A 21,962-nucleotide genomic window follows, 5' to 3' on the forward strand; every position below is an offset into this window, starting at 1 on the left:
TTTTGTCCCGAATTTCTAAAGATCTCTTAAAACTCTATAATGTGATTTCAGGCTACCCAATAAAACAATACTTCACAACAGAAGATAATGCAATCACAAACACACATGTAACAAATGGATCCCTAACAGCATTATAGTAAGGGCATGATAGGGTGCAGATTAAACCCCAAATAAGGAAACACATATCCAGTAGAATGAATAAAGTTAAAAGATTGAAATTACCAAGTTCTGGTTAGAACATAAAACAACTTTAAATCGTATTAACTGATGCTTAAAATGAAAAATGATATCAGGAACTTTGGAAAACATTTTGATAGCTTCTTATAAATCTAGCTGTATAAGTATTATGTGCCTTCCCATCCAACTCCACAATATGTAAGCAAGATAATATGTTCATATATTAATTCGTGCCAAATGCACACAGCAGCTTTATTTGTAACATTCAGTCAATAGAAATAATCAAATGTCTGTAACTATTGAGTGGATTAAACAAATTTTGGTTCATATTTACTCAAAAACACAACTAAATAATAAAAAGAAACAAATGTGCTAAATGAAAGAATTCAGACACAAAAATAAACACAGAAAATTAAATATTGTATGACTCCATTTAACTGAAATTCTAGTAGAGTGAAAAAATAATATTGATGGAACAGAACTGATTATCAGGGACTATTGGTATGAAGAGGGAATCATCTATAAATGACAACAATTGAATTTTCTGAAGTCTTGGAGTACTGTATATTTTTAGTTCAGTGGTAAAGTGGTGATTATAGCACTATATTCATTTATCACTACTAATCTTAATTAAGATGCATTTATGATGTGTACATTAAACATCAGTATATCCAACTGTAAAAAAATTCTCCAGTGAGATAAAGTGAAGATCAAACAGCCTAACTCTTGGTTTGATTATCATAATTCTCACAGTAAAGGGCTATTTACCTCATGATCTATTCTGCAATACAAGTTTGCCTTTCAACAAAAAATTATAAAGCATGCCCAAGACAAGAGAACATGAGTCTGAAACAACAAAGTGATTATCAGAATGAAAATCAGATGTGGTTCACATGTTGGAAGTACAGAATTGGAATTGAAAATAACTGTAATTATTAATATGCTACTTGGTTCCAAAGGAAGAGGTAGACAACATGCAACACAAGATGTATAATACCAGCAGTGTTATGCCAATTATAACAGAAAATTTAGAGGAATTATTGGAAATGAAAAGTACAGTAACAGACATGGAAAGCACATTTAGTGAGCATAGTTCACCTGACAGAAGAAATAGAAAACTTGATGGCATGGCAACAGAAATCGCCCAAACTGAAACACAAGAAGAAAAAAGGACAGAAATACTCCCAACATCCAAGTCTGTGGGATCCAGCTGTGTAACATTTGTGCAAGTGGAGTAATAGTAGGAGAAGAAAGAAAATGTGCAGACAAAATACTTGAAGAAATCACAATTTCTTCAAACTACAGGTCGGAGCAATGCAGAGAAGGCTAATAAGATAAAGGTTGAAAGTACACACCCATTTCTTATTTCATATTCAAACTGCAGAAACCTGAATACAAATAGAAAACCTTGATGGCATCTGGGGAGGTCAGGGGAGATGAAGAAGGAACCCTGCCTACAGGGGAATAAGGAAGAGAATGCAACAGAGTTCTCATCAGAAAACAGGCAAACAAGAAGAGTGAAGTTGTCAAAGTATTGAAGGAAAAATAAAACTACCAATGTGTAATTTTATATTTAAGGAAATTTTCCTTCAGAAGTAAAGATAAAATAAATTAATAATTACTGTTTTCTCATACAAATAAAAACTGAGGGTATTTTGCTGGCCAACCTGTAGTATAAGACATTTTAAAGAAGTTCTTTGAGCAAAAGAAAATAAAGGTCAGAATCTTGTGTCTACATAAAACAAGGAAGATTGTGATAAAAGAAATAATTGAAGATCAGTATTTTGACATCGTTGTACAACCAAAGAATCTGTTTCTATAGATTTAGAACCATGGAGGTAGAAGAGGCATCAATAGTAACTTCTGAGATTGAAACTTGGAAATAAAACCATGATGAATTGAAGCAGAGACTTAAAGGTCAGCTTTTATGACGTCAGCAGAGAGAGCAAAATTATGTTATGTGGATATAAATATAATGTGTTTCTATAAAGTTCTCACTAGAAATGCTTAGGTGATTGAAGGTAGCTGTTTTTTCCTGCCGATGACCCTACTATACGTCAGTCAAGGCTTACCTTGCAATATTTGCAGGATGGGGATTAAAATGACAAATAAAAACACTACTACTATTTGTCTATTTATAATTTATAAAATTAATATCCAACTATTAAATAAAATGTATTTTGCCCTTAAAAAAAGCTACAATAGAATATCTCTAGATATCCACTAATGTGACCCAAATCAGAATAATTGGCAGTATCTAGTTCTGGCAAAAATGTTTAGCAGTGACTTGGAGAATGTGCCTAATTTTGAATGAAGATAAACTCATCATACAATTGAACGATTTCAATCCTTGGTGTTTACCCAAGATAAATGACTACTGAAACACTAAACAGCATAAATGAGTCTTAAAAATAGTATACTAAGGAAAAGAATTCAGGCACAAAAGACTACATGCTATATGATTCCATTTATTTAAAGAAGCAAATCTAAACTATGGTGACAGAAGGTCTATCAGCAGGCCAGAGCACTGTGTGGGCATGGTGGAAACAGCCTGAAGGGTACCTCTGGAGAAGGATGCACGTTTTCTCTGTTCCAGTGTGGTGGTTCTACGGATGTATATGTTTCCAAAACTCATTTAACTACATATATAAAGTTGATCTTTTCATTGTATTTAAATAATACTTCGAATAACGGTATTTTTAGAAAATAATTTTTAAATAGGTGGATTTAAAACCAGCATTAAAATTAGTAACAGAGGATGAGAATGTGGCATGGTGGTAGAGTACCTGCCTCGCCCCACATTTGTCCCTAACACAATGAAACATAAAATAAAATAAAATAAGTCATAGATCTGCATTTCATTTTCCCCTCCACTCCCCCAAAATGGGTATAACTAGAATCTATTCATTATCTTAAGAAACTGTTAATCACAAGAATGAGTCTCATTTGGTTTACATGAAAGACACAGAAACTGTGTATCTATTAAATAAATGTGGTATAAGATAAAAAGATACATAGTCCTCAGGTTTCTAGCAGGAGGTATGTATTCACAGGCTTGGAACAATAGATGCAAAAAAAGAATCAGGAACATTTGTTATTATGTATTAATTGATTTACTTATTCTGATGTTGTAAATTTTGTTCTTTTATCCTTTGTTACAGCACTTGTACAAGAAACAATATGAAAATAATTCTGATATTTAGTTGGACTTATGTTTCCTGCAGAAAAAAATATATAATTATTGAAAATAATTTTTATGATAAAGTATTTGAATATGTAGACAACCTATGACTCATCACAATGCAGAAAATTCATGGAATTATGGAGTCCTAAAATGTATAATATATACTAAAATGTATAATAGCATATATATAATATATATAAAACAATTAATTACATATATAATATATATACACTATTCTCTTAATACTGTGTATTATTCACTGAAAGGTAAAATTTAATTGTTTTTAACATGAATTCTAAAACCATGAGAATGATAAGTTCAGTATTAAAGAGAAATATTTTCAGTGACCATGACATTAAGTTAAATTATGAAGGTACAGATACTGTGCTTTGAGAATTATACAATGGGATTTGATGACTTTAGATTTTAAACACTGTAGTTTCAGTTAGGAGATTTTTTATTTGAATTTTAGGTTGATATTGAAAAGATAATTTAAGTACCTATATTAAAGGAGATGCTCATAATTCTTAGTGGGGAGATTTGGAAGAGATAGAGGTTATGCAGTGCTAAAGAACACAAACTGTGAGGATTTGATGCCCTGGTTTGATCAGGACTTTACTTGCTCATTGGGAAACTTAGAAGTTATTTAAGCACTATGTATTTCTGTGCTTTTTCTTCCATCAAGTTGGGAAAGATATAAGTAGTGCCAGCCTATATGCTTGTTATGCAACCTGAAAACAGTGCCTTGCTCGTGAGCATTGCATGAGCATGACCTGTTTAGATTTTGCTTCTGGTGGGTAAGAATACAACTGTTCATTGGAAATTTTTTAGTGATACTAGAAAAAATAGCTTACAAGAAAATTAAAACTTATACTGAGAGAAGCATAACTATGAGATGTGTATTTCTTACATGATGCAAGAATGCAATAATAGGGATTTTATCTATTATACTCAACTTATTTTATAAATTTAGTGTTAGTTAATATCCCAAGAATTCCATACAAAGATAGGTAAACAGTCATTAAATGCTAGTTGAATTGAAATGAATTTGAAGAGAATCTCTATCATACTCATAACTTATAAGACTTAAATGTTCACTTATGACTAAACATCTAAAATTAGTATTTTTACATAAATATAGAACTTAGAACTGTATCATGTAAAACTACCACAAATGTGATAAAGGAAATCTTTATGAAATATATAACTTTCAGGTACCCAAAGTCTGAAAATGCCCTAATAAGGCGTAGTTATCTGGAAGGGTAAAGTAAAGGTGATGATCAGTAATTCACATTAGACGGGAAAAAGACTAAAAAAGATAGAAAAACTCTATAAATTAGGGATTTTATTAATCATAATGAATTCATACTCTAGGGGGAACATATCACACTGAGACTTGATCAGTAGAACTTAAATTTTGGTTTTATCTTAACAATTTCCTTTCCACATCCCATACTGCATAGTTAAAAGATGACAAATGAATAAGAATGAAATTTACTAAACAATTATAGTGAAAGCTAAACTGTATCACTCTACTTTGTTCCTTCATGCTAACTTGGATTTAAAGGAACAGGAACTGTTTTTTTTTTTTTTTGTTTTTTTTTTGTTTTTGTTTTTTTGTTTGTTTGTTTGTTTTTTTTAATCAGCAGAATGGCTTCACCTACTAGTGATCTCGGATTCTTTCTCACAAAGGAGATAATCTACTTTCTGACATATTTCCCCTTGGGGAACTGTGACTGTTTTTCAGTGAATGAATACCCATTCCTAAGGGAATACATTAAGTCAGTTAGTAGCCGAAGGGAATAGTATACAGCTATCACATGGTTCTGTTTAGTGGATTGTGATACCCAAGATGTACAGAATCGTACTGCACCACTCTTTCTTTGTTTTTTCTCCCTTCAATCTATTTTGTCCTGAGAGTACATATTTTTTTCTTTTTAAATTGTCATAAATGATTATTAACATCATTAAAGTAAAGTTTGCAAGAATGGCTTGAAGTTACATTGACCTTTACTTTTTAATTCAGGATTCCCAAGGTAAAAAGACATACTGTCTATCTATTCAAGATTCCTTTGTGATTTAGGTATACATTAATGCCTCTTAACTTTCCAATCTTGAGATATTGTGATTTTATAATTCTATAAGATACGAATCTATCTGGGTTTTGAAGAATGCAGCGTAATAAGGGCTTAACATACAATGCTCTAACTAGATTACCTTTTTTTATCCTTTTGATCTCCCATATGAGAGTGCAAATGTATCCGTTAGCTTTTTGTCACTATGACCTAAATACCTGACAAGAACACCTTACAGGAAGAAAAGTTTATTTTGGTTCTCAGTTTCAGAGTTTTAGTCTGTAGTTGGTCAACTGCATTACTCTGGACCTAAAATGAGGAAGAATGTCATGGAGGAATGCTGCTCAGCTCATGCCAGCTGGGAAGCAGAGATAGCTATGAGCTAGGGACAAAACGAATCCCCATGGGCATGCCCCTTATGACCTATTTCCTCCAACCACACCACATGCCTTCCTCCATGCCTACAGTTACATACCCAGTATGGTAGTCCTTTGAAATTTTTAGTCCATCAAATGGACTAAAAATCCACTTTTGTGGTTACAGTTCTTATAATCAAAGCTCACCTTGAATATTCCTGCATTGTCCAATGTGAACTTTTCAGGGAACATATCATATCCAAACTATAACAGCATGAAGCACCAGAATACACAGGAGAAAGAGACCAGAGTGAATAAATGGAGCTAAAAGGCAAAGAAACAGTAAGAGAAAATGAAATATTTTGCTGGGCTACAATGGAAGATGAACTAATATTTGATCAATACATAATCTTAAAGGCAACCTCACAAAGAATGGTCATAGTTGTACTTTGAAAAAAATGTTTATTTTTAAATCCCTGAAGTGTTTTCTACCTCTGTATACTAAAAAAATAAAAGAAGAAATATTTGAATTAGTGCAGTGACACAGGGAATAAACATAAAATAAACTGAAAGTATAACCATATAATGATATATATTATAGTTACCCATCCCTAGTAGCATGAATACAGAGCCTTTGTCAACATAAGCTGCAATGGAATTACCTATTGAGTGACATTAGCCTGTAATATAGAGATGTTTTAAAGCTGTTTCCCAACATTGCTTCCAGTATTTATTTCTTAGAGAAATCTGAATCTGTTACCAAACATTGGAAGGCAACTATGCCAGAGTAAACCTTTTCTTTACTTAGAATTTAAATAAATTTAGGAAATACATTCTTCAAAAGGCTCATGAGTATCTAGAAAATCAAGTCCAATGGCATAAATCTCCAAAAATGTGTTTAATAAGCATAAATTTTAAGTCATATAGGATTTAAACTATATTATTTGTATGTAATGTAAATTAAGTACCTTTATATGTAATAGTGAAAAGATGAAATCTTCAAATATTAAAAAAATAGTGTCAACAAAAATATTTTAGCCATTATTACCAAAAGGGAAGTTACTCCTTTTATATATACATATCACATACAACCTGTATATATGCACACACATATATATCACATATTTATTATATATAATGAGGTAGAAATGTTAGGGATCAGACTTAGATCTCTGTGTTATTTTATATCAACACTAGTCTACTAACTTAATATGTAATTTGTTTGGGGAAGTAAACATCCACAACGTGCCTTTGATCTTATGACATAACCCAAATTTCCTTATAAAAGCCTAGGTTAGATCATAAAGTCCATATTTTATTTGACAATATGGACCTGATAAGTTGTAAACCTGCATTCATTTGAAGATACACCTTACTAGTGGTTACATATCATATTGATTTTTATGACCACATTAAATTTTAGACAGTATATTTCTTTTGGTATACTCAATTAAATGCTTATTAAATGAGTGTTGGTTTAGGTTTTGTATGTTTTGAATGATTAAGATCTTAGTATATTTAAATACTTAAGGGTAGTATATGACCGATTTCTGAAAATGTTATTTCATATTTGCATTATTCACGTAGCACATTCAGTTTAATTTTGGGATTATAAATAAAGTTATTCTTTATTATAATGGACTATTAGTGTCCTCTTTCTATTAGTACTTATTAACAGAACCTTTCCAAAGGCAGTGAAAACTCAAAATGGCATAAATTAATGAAGAGCAATAAGATTTATAATAACTGAGTAAATACAAAGATCAGCAGCTGGTTTATACAGATGGCCAATAAAATGTTGGAATGCCAAAACATAAGCATAAGGATTGTCTGTAGGAGGCAGGTAGCAACTAGATATCTGTTTGGTGAGGTTAGCTGTTAGTTTTAGTAGAATATTGGACTTTTTTCTTTTACCAGAAAGTTTCCTCAGGGGAAATTTTTTTTTATTAAAACATTACACTTCACATTAAAGTGTCTCTTGTAGCATATTTACATCAGTCTGTTTTGATGACCTGAAATTATTGCTAGAGCTTCTGAAAAATATCCGATTAAAAAACCAAGTAAACATTTAGATAATGGGAAATGCAGTTCCTATACTTGACAGCTAAATTGAAGGATTGATATAATTTCTTATTTCTGAGTTTACTGATGAACTATGGTAGCTTCCTATCAGAGTTCCATTTGGTCATTCTGAAATGTAAATCTTATAACCTTTATTATAGTCAGGATGTTTTCAGTACAAGATATAATAGCAATATTTTAGCCCTGCTTCGAGGTATGCATTCTGATTAATATTTAGAATAAAACAATGAAATTTAAATCACACCTTTCAACTATATATGCTCCACCATCCTAAACTGCCTTTTCCATATTTTGGATTCCCCTCAATCCCACTCTCTGTCCACTACCAGAATACCTCATATAGACTATATAGACTTCTTTAACCATATCCCATGAATAGGAATGGTGATTTATTAGGAAAAGTAGCAAAGTATACCTGCCATTTGAACCTCATTCACATTTCTGCCCTCAGAAATTCTGTCCAGGGATTTTCTCTTCTTCTTGATTTTGTGCCATTAAAAGTAACTAATAATAAGGTCAACCCCATGCCCAGCCTCTGGAGGTGAGTACTAAAGGAAATGGGACCTATATAACAACCAGTGAAATGTAACTGCAAAATATCTAGAGAGAATACATGCATATTATCATTACTTTATCTGTAGTGATTTCCAAAGGATGACATATGCATCCAAATAATGCATAAAATGTTTCACTGAAGTAGAAAATATTCGAATTTCCTTTTACCTTACTTTACCTTTCCTTCTACCTTTACCTTTCCTTGTTTACCTTACTTTGATTTTCCTATTTTTGGTCTAGGACTATATAAATCATCAACACATAACCATAATTTGTTACAAATTCATACTCATTCACTTTTAACCAATTGAAGAACATGACAAAAGTTGATAACATTTGGCAAAGTATATTAGAGAGTTAAGGTACTATGTAATCCAGAGAAATTGATGGCTTGAATGCTAACATGATTTTACTGTAGATTTTGTTGTTGAGTGATGAATCCACTACAGCTCCCTCATATTTTTTAAACTCTTTCATCAGGAAACAGATGGTACATTTCAAGCAGGAGTGTATAATTCAATGACTATTTTTAAAGGAGTAATAGAGTTTGGAGAAAGCAACAAGGGGTGGTAGCACATTAGGGCCAGCAATTGAGGCAAAGTCATTACCACTCTGAAACCTTAAAATGTGATGGGGAGGGAAAAATTAAATGAGTTCATTGTAATTTATTTTTGAAGGGAATAGTTCTGTGACCTTTGTTTAGGTAGAAAGTCATTTCTTGACCACTCCACAGGAGACCCAAAGGGAGTGATTATTCTAATTTTTTTGTCCTAATATCCAAACTCCTACTGACTCTTCCCACTTGCTGAACCCAGTCTAATATTCAGAAAAAAAATGTCCACAGGTGTGGTCTTGGATTTGGGTTTGAGGTGCCCCCCAAACACTCTTGCTTGAGACATTGCAAGATTTGTAGGAGAAATGATTGGTTTATGAGAGTCTTAACCCAATTAGTGAATTAATCCCTGATGGTATCAACTGAGTGGTAACTGAAGGCAGGAAGGATATGTCTGGAGGAGGTGGGACATTTGGGGCATAACTTTGGGATATACATTTTGTATCTGGCCTTTGGAACTCTCTCTCTGTGCTGATCATCATATGAGCTGCTTCTCTCTGCCATACTCTTCTTCCACCATGTTGTTCTGCTCACTTTGAGTCCGAAGGAATGGAGCCTGCCATCTATGGACCTAGACCTCTGAATCCGTGAGCCTAAAATAACATTTTCTCCTCTGCAGTTGTTCTAGTTGGGTCTTTTAGTCACAGCAGCAAAAAAGCTGAATAAACAAGTCTGAATAAGTCATGCCTTTGATGTTGTTCCAACTGTGCTCTGGCAGCATAGCTTGAAAAAGATAAGGGTGGAGGATGTCTGAAAGTCCAGTTGGAGAGTTGCAATATCCTTCCCATTTTTTCTTTGTATCTCCTATTTTCCAGAACTAAAATATGTCTCCCTATTGCAAGGACTGTGGGAATCCCATATCTAATATCACATTCTCATGACATAATTCTCATAGATGTCAGTCTATTCATATTCCCAAACAGAATTTAAAAGGTTAGGAATCCTGAATACTGTTCCCTTAAGATAAACTAGGAAAAAAGAAGTAGGGAAATGAATTCTTTATCAATATATAATATAAATTCTGTGGTTTTCACGTATGAAGCTGATCATATTATCTTCAGTGATAGTTTTAAATTATTTTATCCACACTCTTTCAATATATCCTTAAGATCTGCCTGTATCTACTCTGATAGTCTTTGGTAGTAAAATCTGTGTTATAAGCCTTTGCTTGGCTTGCCTTTAATTGTTTGCCTCATTATTCTATTACTCAGGCAACTAGGGAAACAAACTGTTCCAAAAATACCTCTAGAGTCCAGAAATAGTTCTCACCCTAAGTATGTCAGTAATATAATTTCCTATTGGTAAATAATGTCAATCACATCAACCAGTGTTGTGGTTCTTTTCTTTGCCAGTCAGTTGAACAGCTTGAGGAGCTCATAATAGAGGGAAGACTCAACTTCCAATTTAACAATCATGATTGTGTTTTATAGTGGAAAAATTTTTTTTCCATGAAAATTAGGACACTTCTACCCAGAAAGCTCAAGGGTAGAGAAATAGAAAGCAAAGAACTCATCAGCGATTTCATAAGAGAGACCATTCTCTCTACCTTCCTTTGTTCCCAGACCTTTGTATTCTGTTTGTAGAACAGATGACCCCATATGTTGGGTATTGCTTTAAAATATGTAATATTCTGTGAGACAGCACCCCAAATCTACACAATTTTATTTGTAACTGATGATAGAGTCTTTGCAGACTTCTATCAACTGCTTCTAGGTGTTGAGGCATGAGACTAGTAGATATTGTAGCTGAGCACATTGTGAACATTTCTTTTAGCATAAATGATTTCCATTGGTCTGAGGCAAAATTATGTCAAAATCCAATGCCAATAAGAATTTAGAAGTTTGGAAGTAGTGATGCTGACAGAATTGTGACCAGAGAAAACAATTTCATATATGTGTTTTTCCCTGCAAGAAGACATTTTTTTTCTAAAATAGGAAAATAATCCAACTGAATAAAGTTTCCTCCAGGTGGTCTAGAAGTATTCTGTATGATTTTTGGTGTGTTTTCCTTTGCTCTTGGCAAGTTGGGTGCCCATAACCTTACCAACCATGGTGAGAATTTCCTGTTGTGAAATCTGTGCACAGTCTTTATCTGCACTAACATGGCCTCCAAGTTCCTTTCCCTTTTTGTAAGCACTGGGTTCACTGAGAAAGGATTTTTTTTTTTCATTTGATTGTTGAGAGGCTTTTTTGCAATTGAATCTTCTGTAGTGGATTTTATAGGGCAATAAATAAATAATTCATCTTTTTGTTTTTTGCATTTTCAAACAATAATTTACATTCTCTCTGCCTCAGATTTCTTGTCGTCAATGGTCCTTCTTTTCATTAGTCTTCCAGTCTTGTTTGAAAGTCCCTTCTGAACTGAACTGTCCAACCAACCTGTGTGCTTCTGCTCATGGACTAGATTAGATTCCTAACTCAAACTATCCCTTCACTCCCTTTCAGAGTTCCCATCTCAATTTCTGCCTGATGGAAGAAGTTCTTTTCACCTACTGACTTTCAGGACCACCTGTAAGGGTTGCAAAGAATCATCTTCCGGCAAGTGCTAGTATCTAAGGTGGATCCTTATTTGGTCTACGCTTGCATTTTTTTTTTTTTTTTCTTTACTTATTAACTGGTCATAAGGCAAACTCCATGAAACTGTATCTTTTATGGAAGAAAGCCAACCTCAGCTGCTCCACAGAGAGGGAACTATGGAATTAAAAACCTCAACCTCATCCTCCACTTGTCCCCTAATGCCCGGTCAGCATCTTACAAATCAGGAGTCAAAGGGCAAGGCAGCCTGATGAGGACACATAGTTCAGTGCCCCAGTTCACAGAACAGGCTGGAGAGAGTGCAGAGTCAGACCCCTAGGTAAACAAAATACATGCAGCAGAACTGCTACCAACAAGGTCTAATGGTTCAGCAGTAGATTTAATTTTATAGCTTAAAATACAGTAGGGTATTAGTAACTTAATCCAATACTATTTCATTAATCATTTTTAAATACATTGTGAAAGATATTTTACTTCTTAAGTGAACTCACAACAACCTAGCAGGTAATACTTACCTCACATTTTCTGTGACAAATGTTAGTTAATAAATTTGAAGCATTATTAGATATTTTATGCAGTTTCTTAATAACTGAAAAGTTATGTTCAGAAATTATTCTAAAAATACATATCTTGTTCCTCAAATAGATGTGTGGTCCATTAATATAGTGCCCATTTCTTTTTGTCCAAAGTGGAAATATTTTTTCTAACTTGGTGAATCAGATCTGTGATGATATACTGAATGTTGAGAGGTTATTATTATCTATCTTTGGAACAATTCATTATGAATGTTGAGTTATGCATAGGCTTCTTCATAATGCTTGTTGTTCCACTTCAGATGTCCTTTCCAAAGAGGCTTCTCAAAGTATTCTCAGCCAAAACAGGTACTTTTGTTTCCAAAGAATATATGGTTTTTTCAAGGTGCTTTTTATTTAGTGGCTAGAAGTGGGATTCTGAGGAGATTTCCTATTTAAAGTTGAAACTAAGGCTACTACTATAACCATTACAAGATGAGGACCTTTTAAATACATTTAATGAGAAAGTTCATTCTTAATACAGAAGGAAATGATTTCATATTTCAGCATCATTTTATTACCTTAGTGAATAGTTAAAAGTTGTGCCAATTATTTCCAGGAAACATTTGTGACTGTAACATGTGCCAAACAACCTCTTACTGTATATAAGAGTAGTATTGCTTTAATTGATGTGCGAAATGTCTGCAAAGGTTTGTTTTGAAAGGAGAGTTAAAAATTTACTAACTAAATGAGAATTTGCTTTTTTTCTATAAGAATCCAAGGAACTTAATACCTATGCTTGTCAGTCACTGTTTCCCTTATCTGTAATTATAATTAATTACCTATAAGGAACTTTCCTGCTAGAACTAACTGTAATTCTTTCCTACCTGTTTGTCATATCATGAACATTTAGAAACTTTCTTTTCACCCAGATTTCCCCCCAACTGTGATTGTTTCATTTTATCACCACCGTGTCTATTGACTTCACTTTGTACCAGTCACTGTAAAATTCAGGCTTCTTCCATTGTCAGTTTAAGTCAGATTTTGGGTTAATTTGTAACTGGAATTACCTTACTAGATAATGACAAACTGATTAAGAAAATATAACTTAGTAATAGAACAGAATTAATACACCACTGCTAATCATCGCCACATGCATATATTTTATTTATCAAAAATATGCTTATTTTATAGCATTGTTTTATGACGCCTTTTTCACTCCATATAACCTGAATATCTTCCACATCATTAAACATTTTTCGGTGGTATAATTTTAGTTACTGCATAAGAGTTGTATATAGATATAAAAATGTATATAGCATTTACTGTATATAAGTATATATATATGAGATTCATATGCATTTATATTTGTGTGCATATACAAACTCACATGCATATATACATATATATGCATATGTATATATGCAATGTTATCTATGCAGATAAACTTTTGGGCAGATTCAAATTTATTTCCTCATAGTATATTTTCTAAATGAATTTCTGAACCATTCCTGGGTACTAAGCAGGCTGTATACACTTAGAGATGAAGAATAAATGATTTTTAGAGGAGATGAATAACCCAAAGAACAGACAGTAGTGTGGGAAAAAGTTCACTTGGTTCTGGGTATGGTGTCAACTCTAGTCTTTCTTGCAGTAAACTAATCTTCCAGGAGATCCAACTTTAAGTTGACAGAGATGTGTCAGAGAAGTTCCTTCCTGTGCTTTGTTAGGGTAATAAGGGTGAGAGTGGTGGTGAGAGGCCACAGAAAAGGTCAGAGAGGCCTTTCTCCTTTAGATCAAAGCATTCAGCTGGCTAATCATCAAACTTTGGGGTATGATTTTCAGATTTCTCAAAATGTATAGGTTAATATAGATATTTAAAATTTCATTACTGTTTCTAAGATGAATGAGCTAAATGGCACATATATACTGATTTAACTTATTGTAGCAAGAAGTACCTGTGATAAAATCAGGGCATTTTGAATGTCAAAGGAGTATATGGCTCAGGGAATGCTGCATGGAGAGTAAAGATGGATGAGGAAGGAATTGGTGTGATTTCCTCATCTTCGGACTTCACTGCACACAGGTTTATGATTGTTTAGGTAACTAATTAATAAAATTATTAATATGCAAAGAAAATAAAAGCTAAAGCCAAGATTTATTTAATTTATTATAATTGTCAAATTGGAAGAGATAAAAGTGAAAGAAGAGCAGAAAAAAAGAAAGATTTTTCAAAGGCAAATATACAGAAATTAACAAGTAAGTAGATCTGAAGATGAGAATACAATTTGGAAAAAAAATTGGAAAGCATGGCATGTGGGATAACATTTAGATTTTGGTTGCATGTTACACTTTTACCCATGTGCGGCATAAATCACTGTGTTCTTTAGCAGACTAAAATCACTGTTTTAAAATCAACTTTTTTTTTAAAGTTCATTCTGTTTTCTGGATATAATCTGGTCTATTTTTCTTTTATCAAGTAGTGCTCATTAATGGGGTAATTCTGCAAATAAGAAAAAGATCATAATGAAACATGCATAAGTAGACAATGCAATTGATATGTAGTGGGATTTTTGGTAGATTAGCAGTTGCTGTATTTATATCTTGGTGGTTATCTTCTAACAGTTGGAATTCTAAGATTGAAATACATATTCTTCAAGTCTTTAAAGTGTGTACTATGTTAAAGAAAATGAAAGATTATAAAATGCTTCTGCTCATATTTCTACTTGCTTTATAATGTCATTTTAAGTCAGACTATCATTTTTGATGATTTTATCACATAATGAGAAAGAAAATAATTTACAGCTTAATATATTAACTTCATTTTTTAGTCTAAACCAACTTTGGAATCAGGACATTTCAGTCCATATTCACATCAGCAATAAAGAAACTAGAATGTAGATTTAGTTGCCATCTGTTATAGTTGCCTAGTAAAGTAAATAATTAACAAAAAAATTAACAATTCATTTTGACTTTGCTTAGCTGTGGGGAAATGTATTCTGTGGGTATATAGGTGATCCTTTCTTTTCTTTTCTTTTTTTTTTAAAGCCATGTTGAGGAAAGAAAATCAACAGGTGAAGAAAAAAATAGAAGTTTTTTTTTTTTTTTTTTTTTTTTTTTTTTTTTTTAACAAGATGCCTCAGATCTGAGATAAACCACAAAGCCCAATTGCTTATTCTTTTCCACTTCCTATTTATGCTATTTAAAGGAATAAAAAAGTCTTTGTTTTCTGAATGCAAGATACATTCTTTCAGGTAACAGTCAGAAAAGGGAAAAGACTGGTTCCACACTATAATTACTTAAGCATTCCTTTTGCTCCAGGGAGGTGAAAAACACCAATAGGTTTGCTCACACACAAGAAAAAAGATGTTAAATATACATTTATTCTAGGCCGTTATAAAAAATTGTATTTAACTCTGTGTAGAAGACAAAAGACCTGATATGCACCAAGCTCTTACATGATTGAGGAGAATGATTACATATGTTTGCAACAAGCTGTCGTTATGCTATTTATTCTTTTTATATTTTTTATTTTTAAAATTCTTTTGTTGTTGTAGATTGACAGCATGCTTTTATTTTATTTTATTTATTTTATTTTTTTGTGATGCTGAGAATTGAACCCAATGCCTCACACATGCTAGGTAAGCACTCTGCCACTGAGCTACTTCGCCATCTCCGAAGTATGCTATTTATGACAATTTTAATTTTATTCATTTCATATTATAATATAATTTTACTCCTGCCACCACTGACAAAACTCCAAACTGCATAATGCTAGAAGGAAATTGTGACTCCTTTGAACATGTTACAAAACTCAAATACATCAGTATCCCTGCCCTAATAATTGTTACTGAGTCTTGTCTTCCTTATATAGAGAAATGTTTTAAACAGTATTTGCTTCCTCACTTTTTAATCATTATGTTGTCCATGGTGCCTTTCTCCATAACAGAATGTGCTTTTGTCAGAGTTATAGAAGGTGAAGGTTCAGAATATGCCACCTCTAAATATGCCACTTTGGTGTATTGATTATTTTGTGCTGCAGGCACTTAAGAAATAGCACATGCAGGAAGCCCTCTCTGGTCTCCCCTCCCTCTTCTACCTGAAAGAAGGCTATAAAATTTCTCACAAGAAATATGCCCTCCCTGCTGTACCAGGAGGAGGAGAACATTCTTTCTATTAGAAACTGGGAGTCAATACTGTAATGGATCTGTGTAAAACAAGCCCACTAAAAGAACCTTATCTTTCATTTGATCCCCCAATTTATGTCCTAGTTATTGTCCCACAATTTCTTGACCCTATCCCAAGTCTCGTTGTGTTGTCACGCTTTATCTTTCTTGTTTAAAGAAGATTTATAATGTTTTGGTCCTAACAATTTCTTCCCATCTTCATTTTCCTTCTGAAAACTTTTGTGTACAAGTAACAAGAAATTTGTGTGATATTCCTGTTAAAGTCTATCCTCTCTATTTCATTCTTAGGTTGCTCTCAAAACCTACCAGAGCAAAAGGAAACTTTTCTCCCTTAAAATCCTCATAAATAACTATGACTGAGAAACTGCTTTCTTAATTTATAAAAAATATTAAAATATTTTATACCAAATTATTCAAAAATTCCACAATGTTTCAAAATAAAATAAAAAATTTTCTATGAAGATATCATCCGTTTTATGGCTTCAAGGTACAGTCCAGAATATATATAAAAATGTATAAATTGAATATTTATAGTCAATAGGAAGTATCATAACCTGGTTATGTTATTATTTCAAAATCAGAAGGAATTCTGAGGAATGATATAAATTCTTTCAACACTGTCTTTGGAAGCAAAAAATAAAATCATTTTAAAAAATATGAGAAAGGAAATATTACTTTATGCAAACATCTATTATGATTATGAGTAGCCCTTGAAAGCATATTATTAGATATGAGCTGTGTAACTTAATTACTGGATTAATGCATTTGATAGATGAATAATTTAAAAGGACTACTGTACTGGTAATAATTGTTGGCAGGTGTGGCTGACTGGAAGAAGTAGTTCACTGGGGCCATGCTTTGGGGTTTATATTTTGTCCCTGGTGCCTTGCTTTCTTTTTCTGCTTCCAAGATGTCAGGAATTGAACAACTTTCCTCCACCACATCCTTCCTCCATGATGTTTTGCTTCATCTGGGACCCAAAGCAATGGAGTTGGCTGACCACAGTTTGAAATTCTGAAACCATGAGCCAAAATAAACTTTTACTCCTCTATGTTGTTCTTGTCACGTATGTTTGTCACAATGATGAAAACCTAATGCAACGTCTCACCAAGAACACAGATTTAGTCAAATTCAATTCTAACAACTCCAGCTGATTTTAGGGATGCTGAATTTACTAATTCCCAGGATTCTTATTACCATTAGAATCCTTTCCTAAGTTGACCAAATTATACTTTCTCCTAAAATTCCTGCCATCATTTCTATTTTTGCTTCTTAAAATGAATGATAAATCCTTGTAAACTTTCTTTATATTATGCTAGTCAGTTTTCAGTTACTATGACAAATATCTAAGATAATCCAGTTAAATAGGAAAGGGTTTGTTTTGGACTTCAATTTTAGAGATTTCAGTCCGTGATCAGTTGGACCTAGTACATTGGGCCTCTTTTAGCAGGTCATGGCAGGAGTGTGTGTTAGAGCAATACATGCTTACCTCATGGCCTGGAAGTGAAAGAGAAAGGAAGAGACTGTAGTCTCACAATTACCTAAAACTCTCCTACTAGGTCCAGCCTCTTAAAGTTTCCATCATCTATCCATTGTTCCACATGGGGAGTAAACCCAATGTGGACCTTTGGGGAATTCTAGCAAAGTTAAGACCTGAACTTTAGCAAATGGTATTTTTAAAAAACAGTTTGAAATTGTATATCTACATCTTTTCCATTTAAAATTTCCCACTTCTTTTTCTATATATGAGAGAAATTTAAGGCTAATCACCCTCCTTGTACCCATATCTAAAAGTCCTTAGAGGCAGTTAATCTCTTTCATTTTCTTTGTTTGACTCATGCTAATCCAAAATCGAGTGACTTTTCATAGAGAATAACCATCTGGATAGTCAATGTTGTATTAGCATTAGTAATAACATTGTTGATGTTTTATAACTTTGAATGTCATGTCAGTAGAAAGTTTGTTGATTGTGTTCTATACTAATTTTTGTCTTATTCTTATTTTAGATTTTATATTTTTATGAAATATTTTAGTTTATAAAACATTTTCCATGTATAAATCCCTTACTTATTTTTAGAATATTTCAAGTTAGGCTATGTTAAAATATTTGCCCTTTCATTTATGTAGAAATTAAATTGAGTTAGATTAATGTCTTGGAAACTCTAGTAGAGCAAAACATTGAAAAAGTCAAGAACAGAACTGCATCCCTTTCTCCTTAACCTAAATATCATTGTGATTAGTGAATTAAAATGTACATCAGGGTCAACTGGAACTTGTCATTCTATTATATCTACAGACATGTGCACACACATACACACACTGAAACATGCATTTTAGAGCAGCAAAGAACTTTAGTGATAACTTGGAAGAAATAGCAAGAATGTTAGCCTGAAGATCAAATCCTGAGTTCTCCTAATGAGCAGCCAAAGTAAAAAAATTGTTGTGAATTTAAAGTTGCGAAGTATTTATCTACCTTGACATTTGAAATTATGTATTACCACTATGAAACTTCTTTTTATACATTTCAAAAATGATTTGAGAAATAAATCAGATTGCTATGGGACGAAAAAAACTATCAACCTGATTGTTTTTATGAAGATATAATGACAGCATATACGTTGTGATATGAAAGCATTTTATTTGATGTGAAAATAGATTTATCTTGGTGTATTTTCAAAAGTTATTTTTTTATCTGACATAACAAGGTCTCCCTAGTGTTTAACTTCATCTCTCCATAATAAGTGTATTAAAAATATGACTAAGAAGTTTAAAGAATAGGTGTTTTGTATTGCTTAATTATTGTCTTAATAAAATTAGTAATTAATATAATATGTTTATGCTTGAAAGACAACTTGAGGCATTAAGCAAATGAATTAAAATAAGCTGTTTCTTTTGTGCAGTGTATGGTTTACTAATATGACTGGATGATTACATTATAGAACCAGTTTGTAATTAATACACTTCAGAATTTAATCCAACACATCAGTTTCTTCATTCAGTTCATTATCTTGTGTTTCTTTGTATGTTTGTACCTCTGTATGTCTTACAGCTGTTATTTCAAGAAATCAAGAAGGCCCAGGAGAAATGGGAAAGGCTGTGCTGATTCCTAAGGATGACCAGGAGAAAATGAAAGAGCTGTTCAAAATCAATCAGTTTAACCTTATGGCCAGTGATTTGATTGCCCTTAATAGAAGTCTACCAGATGTAAGATTGGAAGGGTAAGTTCATAAATACGTTACATAATCATGAATATTAGTAAAGCGCACACTTTTCAGAATCTCAGAACTTTAATTAACTTAGATTATATTAATTCTAGAATTACATGATTCTTACTACCTCTCTATGACATATGAAGGACTTACTGTACATGCATATGCTGAGAAATATTGTTTTCGTCTCTGACAAAACGTGTTACTTGTAAAGATACTGCAGAACAAATAGGCCTAATAGGTTTCTCTTCATGAGATTTTTGTTTTGTTGTGCTTTGCTTTACTTTGCCAAATACAAACAAATATGTTCTTTAATAGATTATTTTCTTGCCTTAATAGAATGCACCATATACTTCGTTTTGAAAAAATTATGTTTTGCTATTTCAGCATAAAAATAGGCCATTGCCTGCATCATTATTGACCCTTTAAAATTATTTATTATGGGTACTAGCAGTTTATGTTGCCATTTATAATTGGAATGCTCAGTTATCAGTAATGGAGAATATGTTCACTTGAAAATATTGCTATATGAAAAATGATGAAAAATTCAACTCTCATGTGAGTAATTGTAATTTATGCTTCAGTTAGTTGAATATATTTTAAATGTATTTAATAAAACTCAGAATATGTAATAGTAGCACAGTGCCATCTGAGTACATAGTTCTTATGGAACTCCAGGTAGTCACAAATAATAAATCCACCAATTTTAGAAAATTTCCAAGTTTATAAATGTACTCTAGGACACACTTACATGTAAACAGACATTCTGGTTTTAGATGCATGATTTTCTTTGTAATAAAATAATAACTGATGCCAGTAAATATTTCTATCTATCATGGACTATATATCACTTTACTATATCATTATATTAAAATCATATTTATTAAATTCAAATTATTTTCTTTCTGAATTATTTCACTTAAGACACAATCATTATTAAGATGCTGGTACTGATTGTCAAAAGATTTATTTGGTAGATAAGTGATACTTTAAATCATTGTATGCTTTTAAAATGTCTCAAGAAAACCATAAGTAACATGTTCAAGACATTTTTGGTCCCCAACAAGTGTTTAAATACTGAATATTAAAATTGCATATATAAATGATTAAGTAATTTATAGTTCTATACAAATGTATGTATGTATGTAGCCACATTTATGTTTTTAAAAATATAATAAGCATATTTTTGAGCATTGTAGATGCTATGTTTATTATGTTATAATATTGCATTTAGTATGTGATTTTTTTTTGTCATAATGTGATAAACTGAATACATAATATATATTCAGGAAGAATTGTAAACACTGTTTCAGGTTTTTAAAGAATTCTTTCAACTGTCATAATATAAATAAATTAAATTTTATGACATCTGGAATTATCAAGGTAAGAACTGATTTGATACAGAACCATTTATTATTATTTCCTTTAAATCAAAGTCTCTGTTAAGCACATATTTAAAATATTTTGGGCAATGATAATTCTTTTAAGAATCACTGAGCAAACTGAGCAATGTGGCACATGCCTATAATTACAGTGATTTGCAAGGCTGAGGGAGGAGGATCAAGGCCAGCCTCAGCACTTTAGTGAGAACCTGTCTCAAAATAAAAAATAAAAGAGCTGGGAATGCATCTCAGTGATAAAATCCCCCTCAATCCCCTCACCTCTTTTAATCCCCAGTACAAAAAAAAAAAATCACTTAGTAATTAAATGCTTTGGTAATTAAGCCTTAAGCTGTGGAATGATTCAGCATTTGAAAATGGAAGATTTAAATTGCCTAGTATAAAAAGTAGATAAACTGCACATCTACCCTGGTTATTATTACTTGAATTCTGAGATTTTATCAATATTCTATTAAATACTATTATTGAAATATATACTTTTCTATTTATTTTTATTTGACATCACAGAATATGGCATCAGTGAGAAATTGGAACTATCATCCCAAACTCTTAGCTACATCACAATATATGAGGTTCACTGAGGACAATTACAAGTTGTTCTGAGTGATACAATTGTATGACTAGGAACAGTGAATGTTAAAAACTTACCATGAAGAATCATATATCCAAACTGTTATTGAAAACTTGTAGAAATAAAATGTACAGAGACCCTAGCAACTTTCTGAGACCCTGTCTCATAATACAAAATAAAATGGGCTGAAAATGTTGCTCAGTGATTAAGTGCCCCTGAGTTCAATTCCTGGTTAAAAAAAAAAAAAAAAAAAAATTGTAGAAACATATTAATACTCATTCAATTGAAAAATTATTTTTTAAAAATTATATTAGATACTTACAGGTCAAATTTTAGATGGTTAAAATTTAAAATGAAGATAGTGGGACTGGAATGTGGCTCAGTGGTATCGTGTTTGCCTAACATATGCAAGACCTTGGGTTCATGCCCCAGCACTGAAGGAAAAATCAGCAAAAAAGAAATGGGCATGTTAAGCTACCCACAGTGAATGATTTTACTGCATTGTAC

The 21,962-nt window shown here is 32.3% G+C and overlaps 1 protein-coding gene across 1 annotated transcript in view; it reads left to right on the forward strand.

The window, feature by feature from the left end:
• Galnt13 (polypeptide N-acetylgalactosaminyltransferase 13) overlaps positions 1-21,962 on the forward strand; it is a 540,229-nt gene that overhangs the window by 199,280 nt on the left and 318,987 nt on the right. Inside the window, 1 exon segment of the mRNA XM_047546171.1 lies at positions 19,325-19,493. Coding sequence (XP_047402127.1) covers positions 19,325-19,493 — 169 coding nt within the window.

The sequence above is a fragment of the Sciurus carolinensis genome, chromosome 3 (assembly GCF_902686445.1).
Source record: "Sciurus carolinensis chromosome 3, mSciCar1.2, whole genome shotgun sequence".
Lineage (NCBI taxonomy): Eukaryota > Metazoa > Chordata > Mammalia > Rodentia > Sciuridae > Sciurus > Sciurus carolinensis.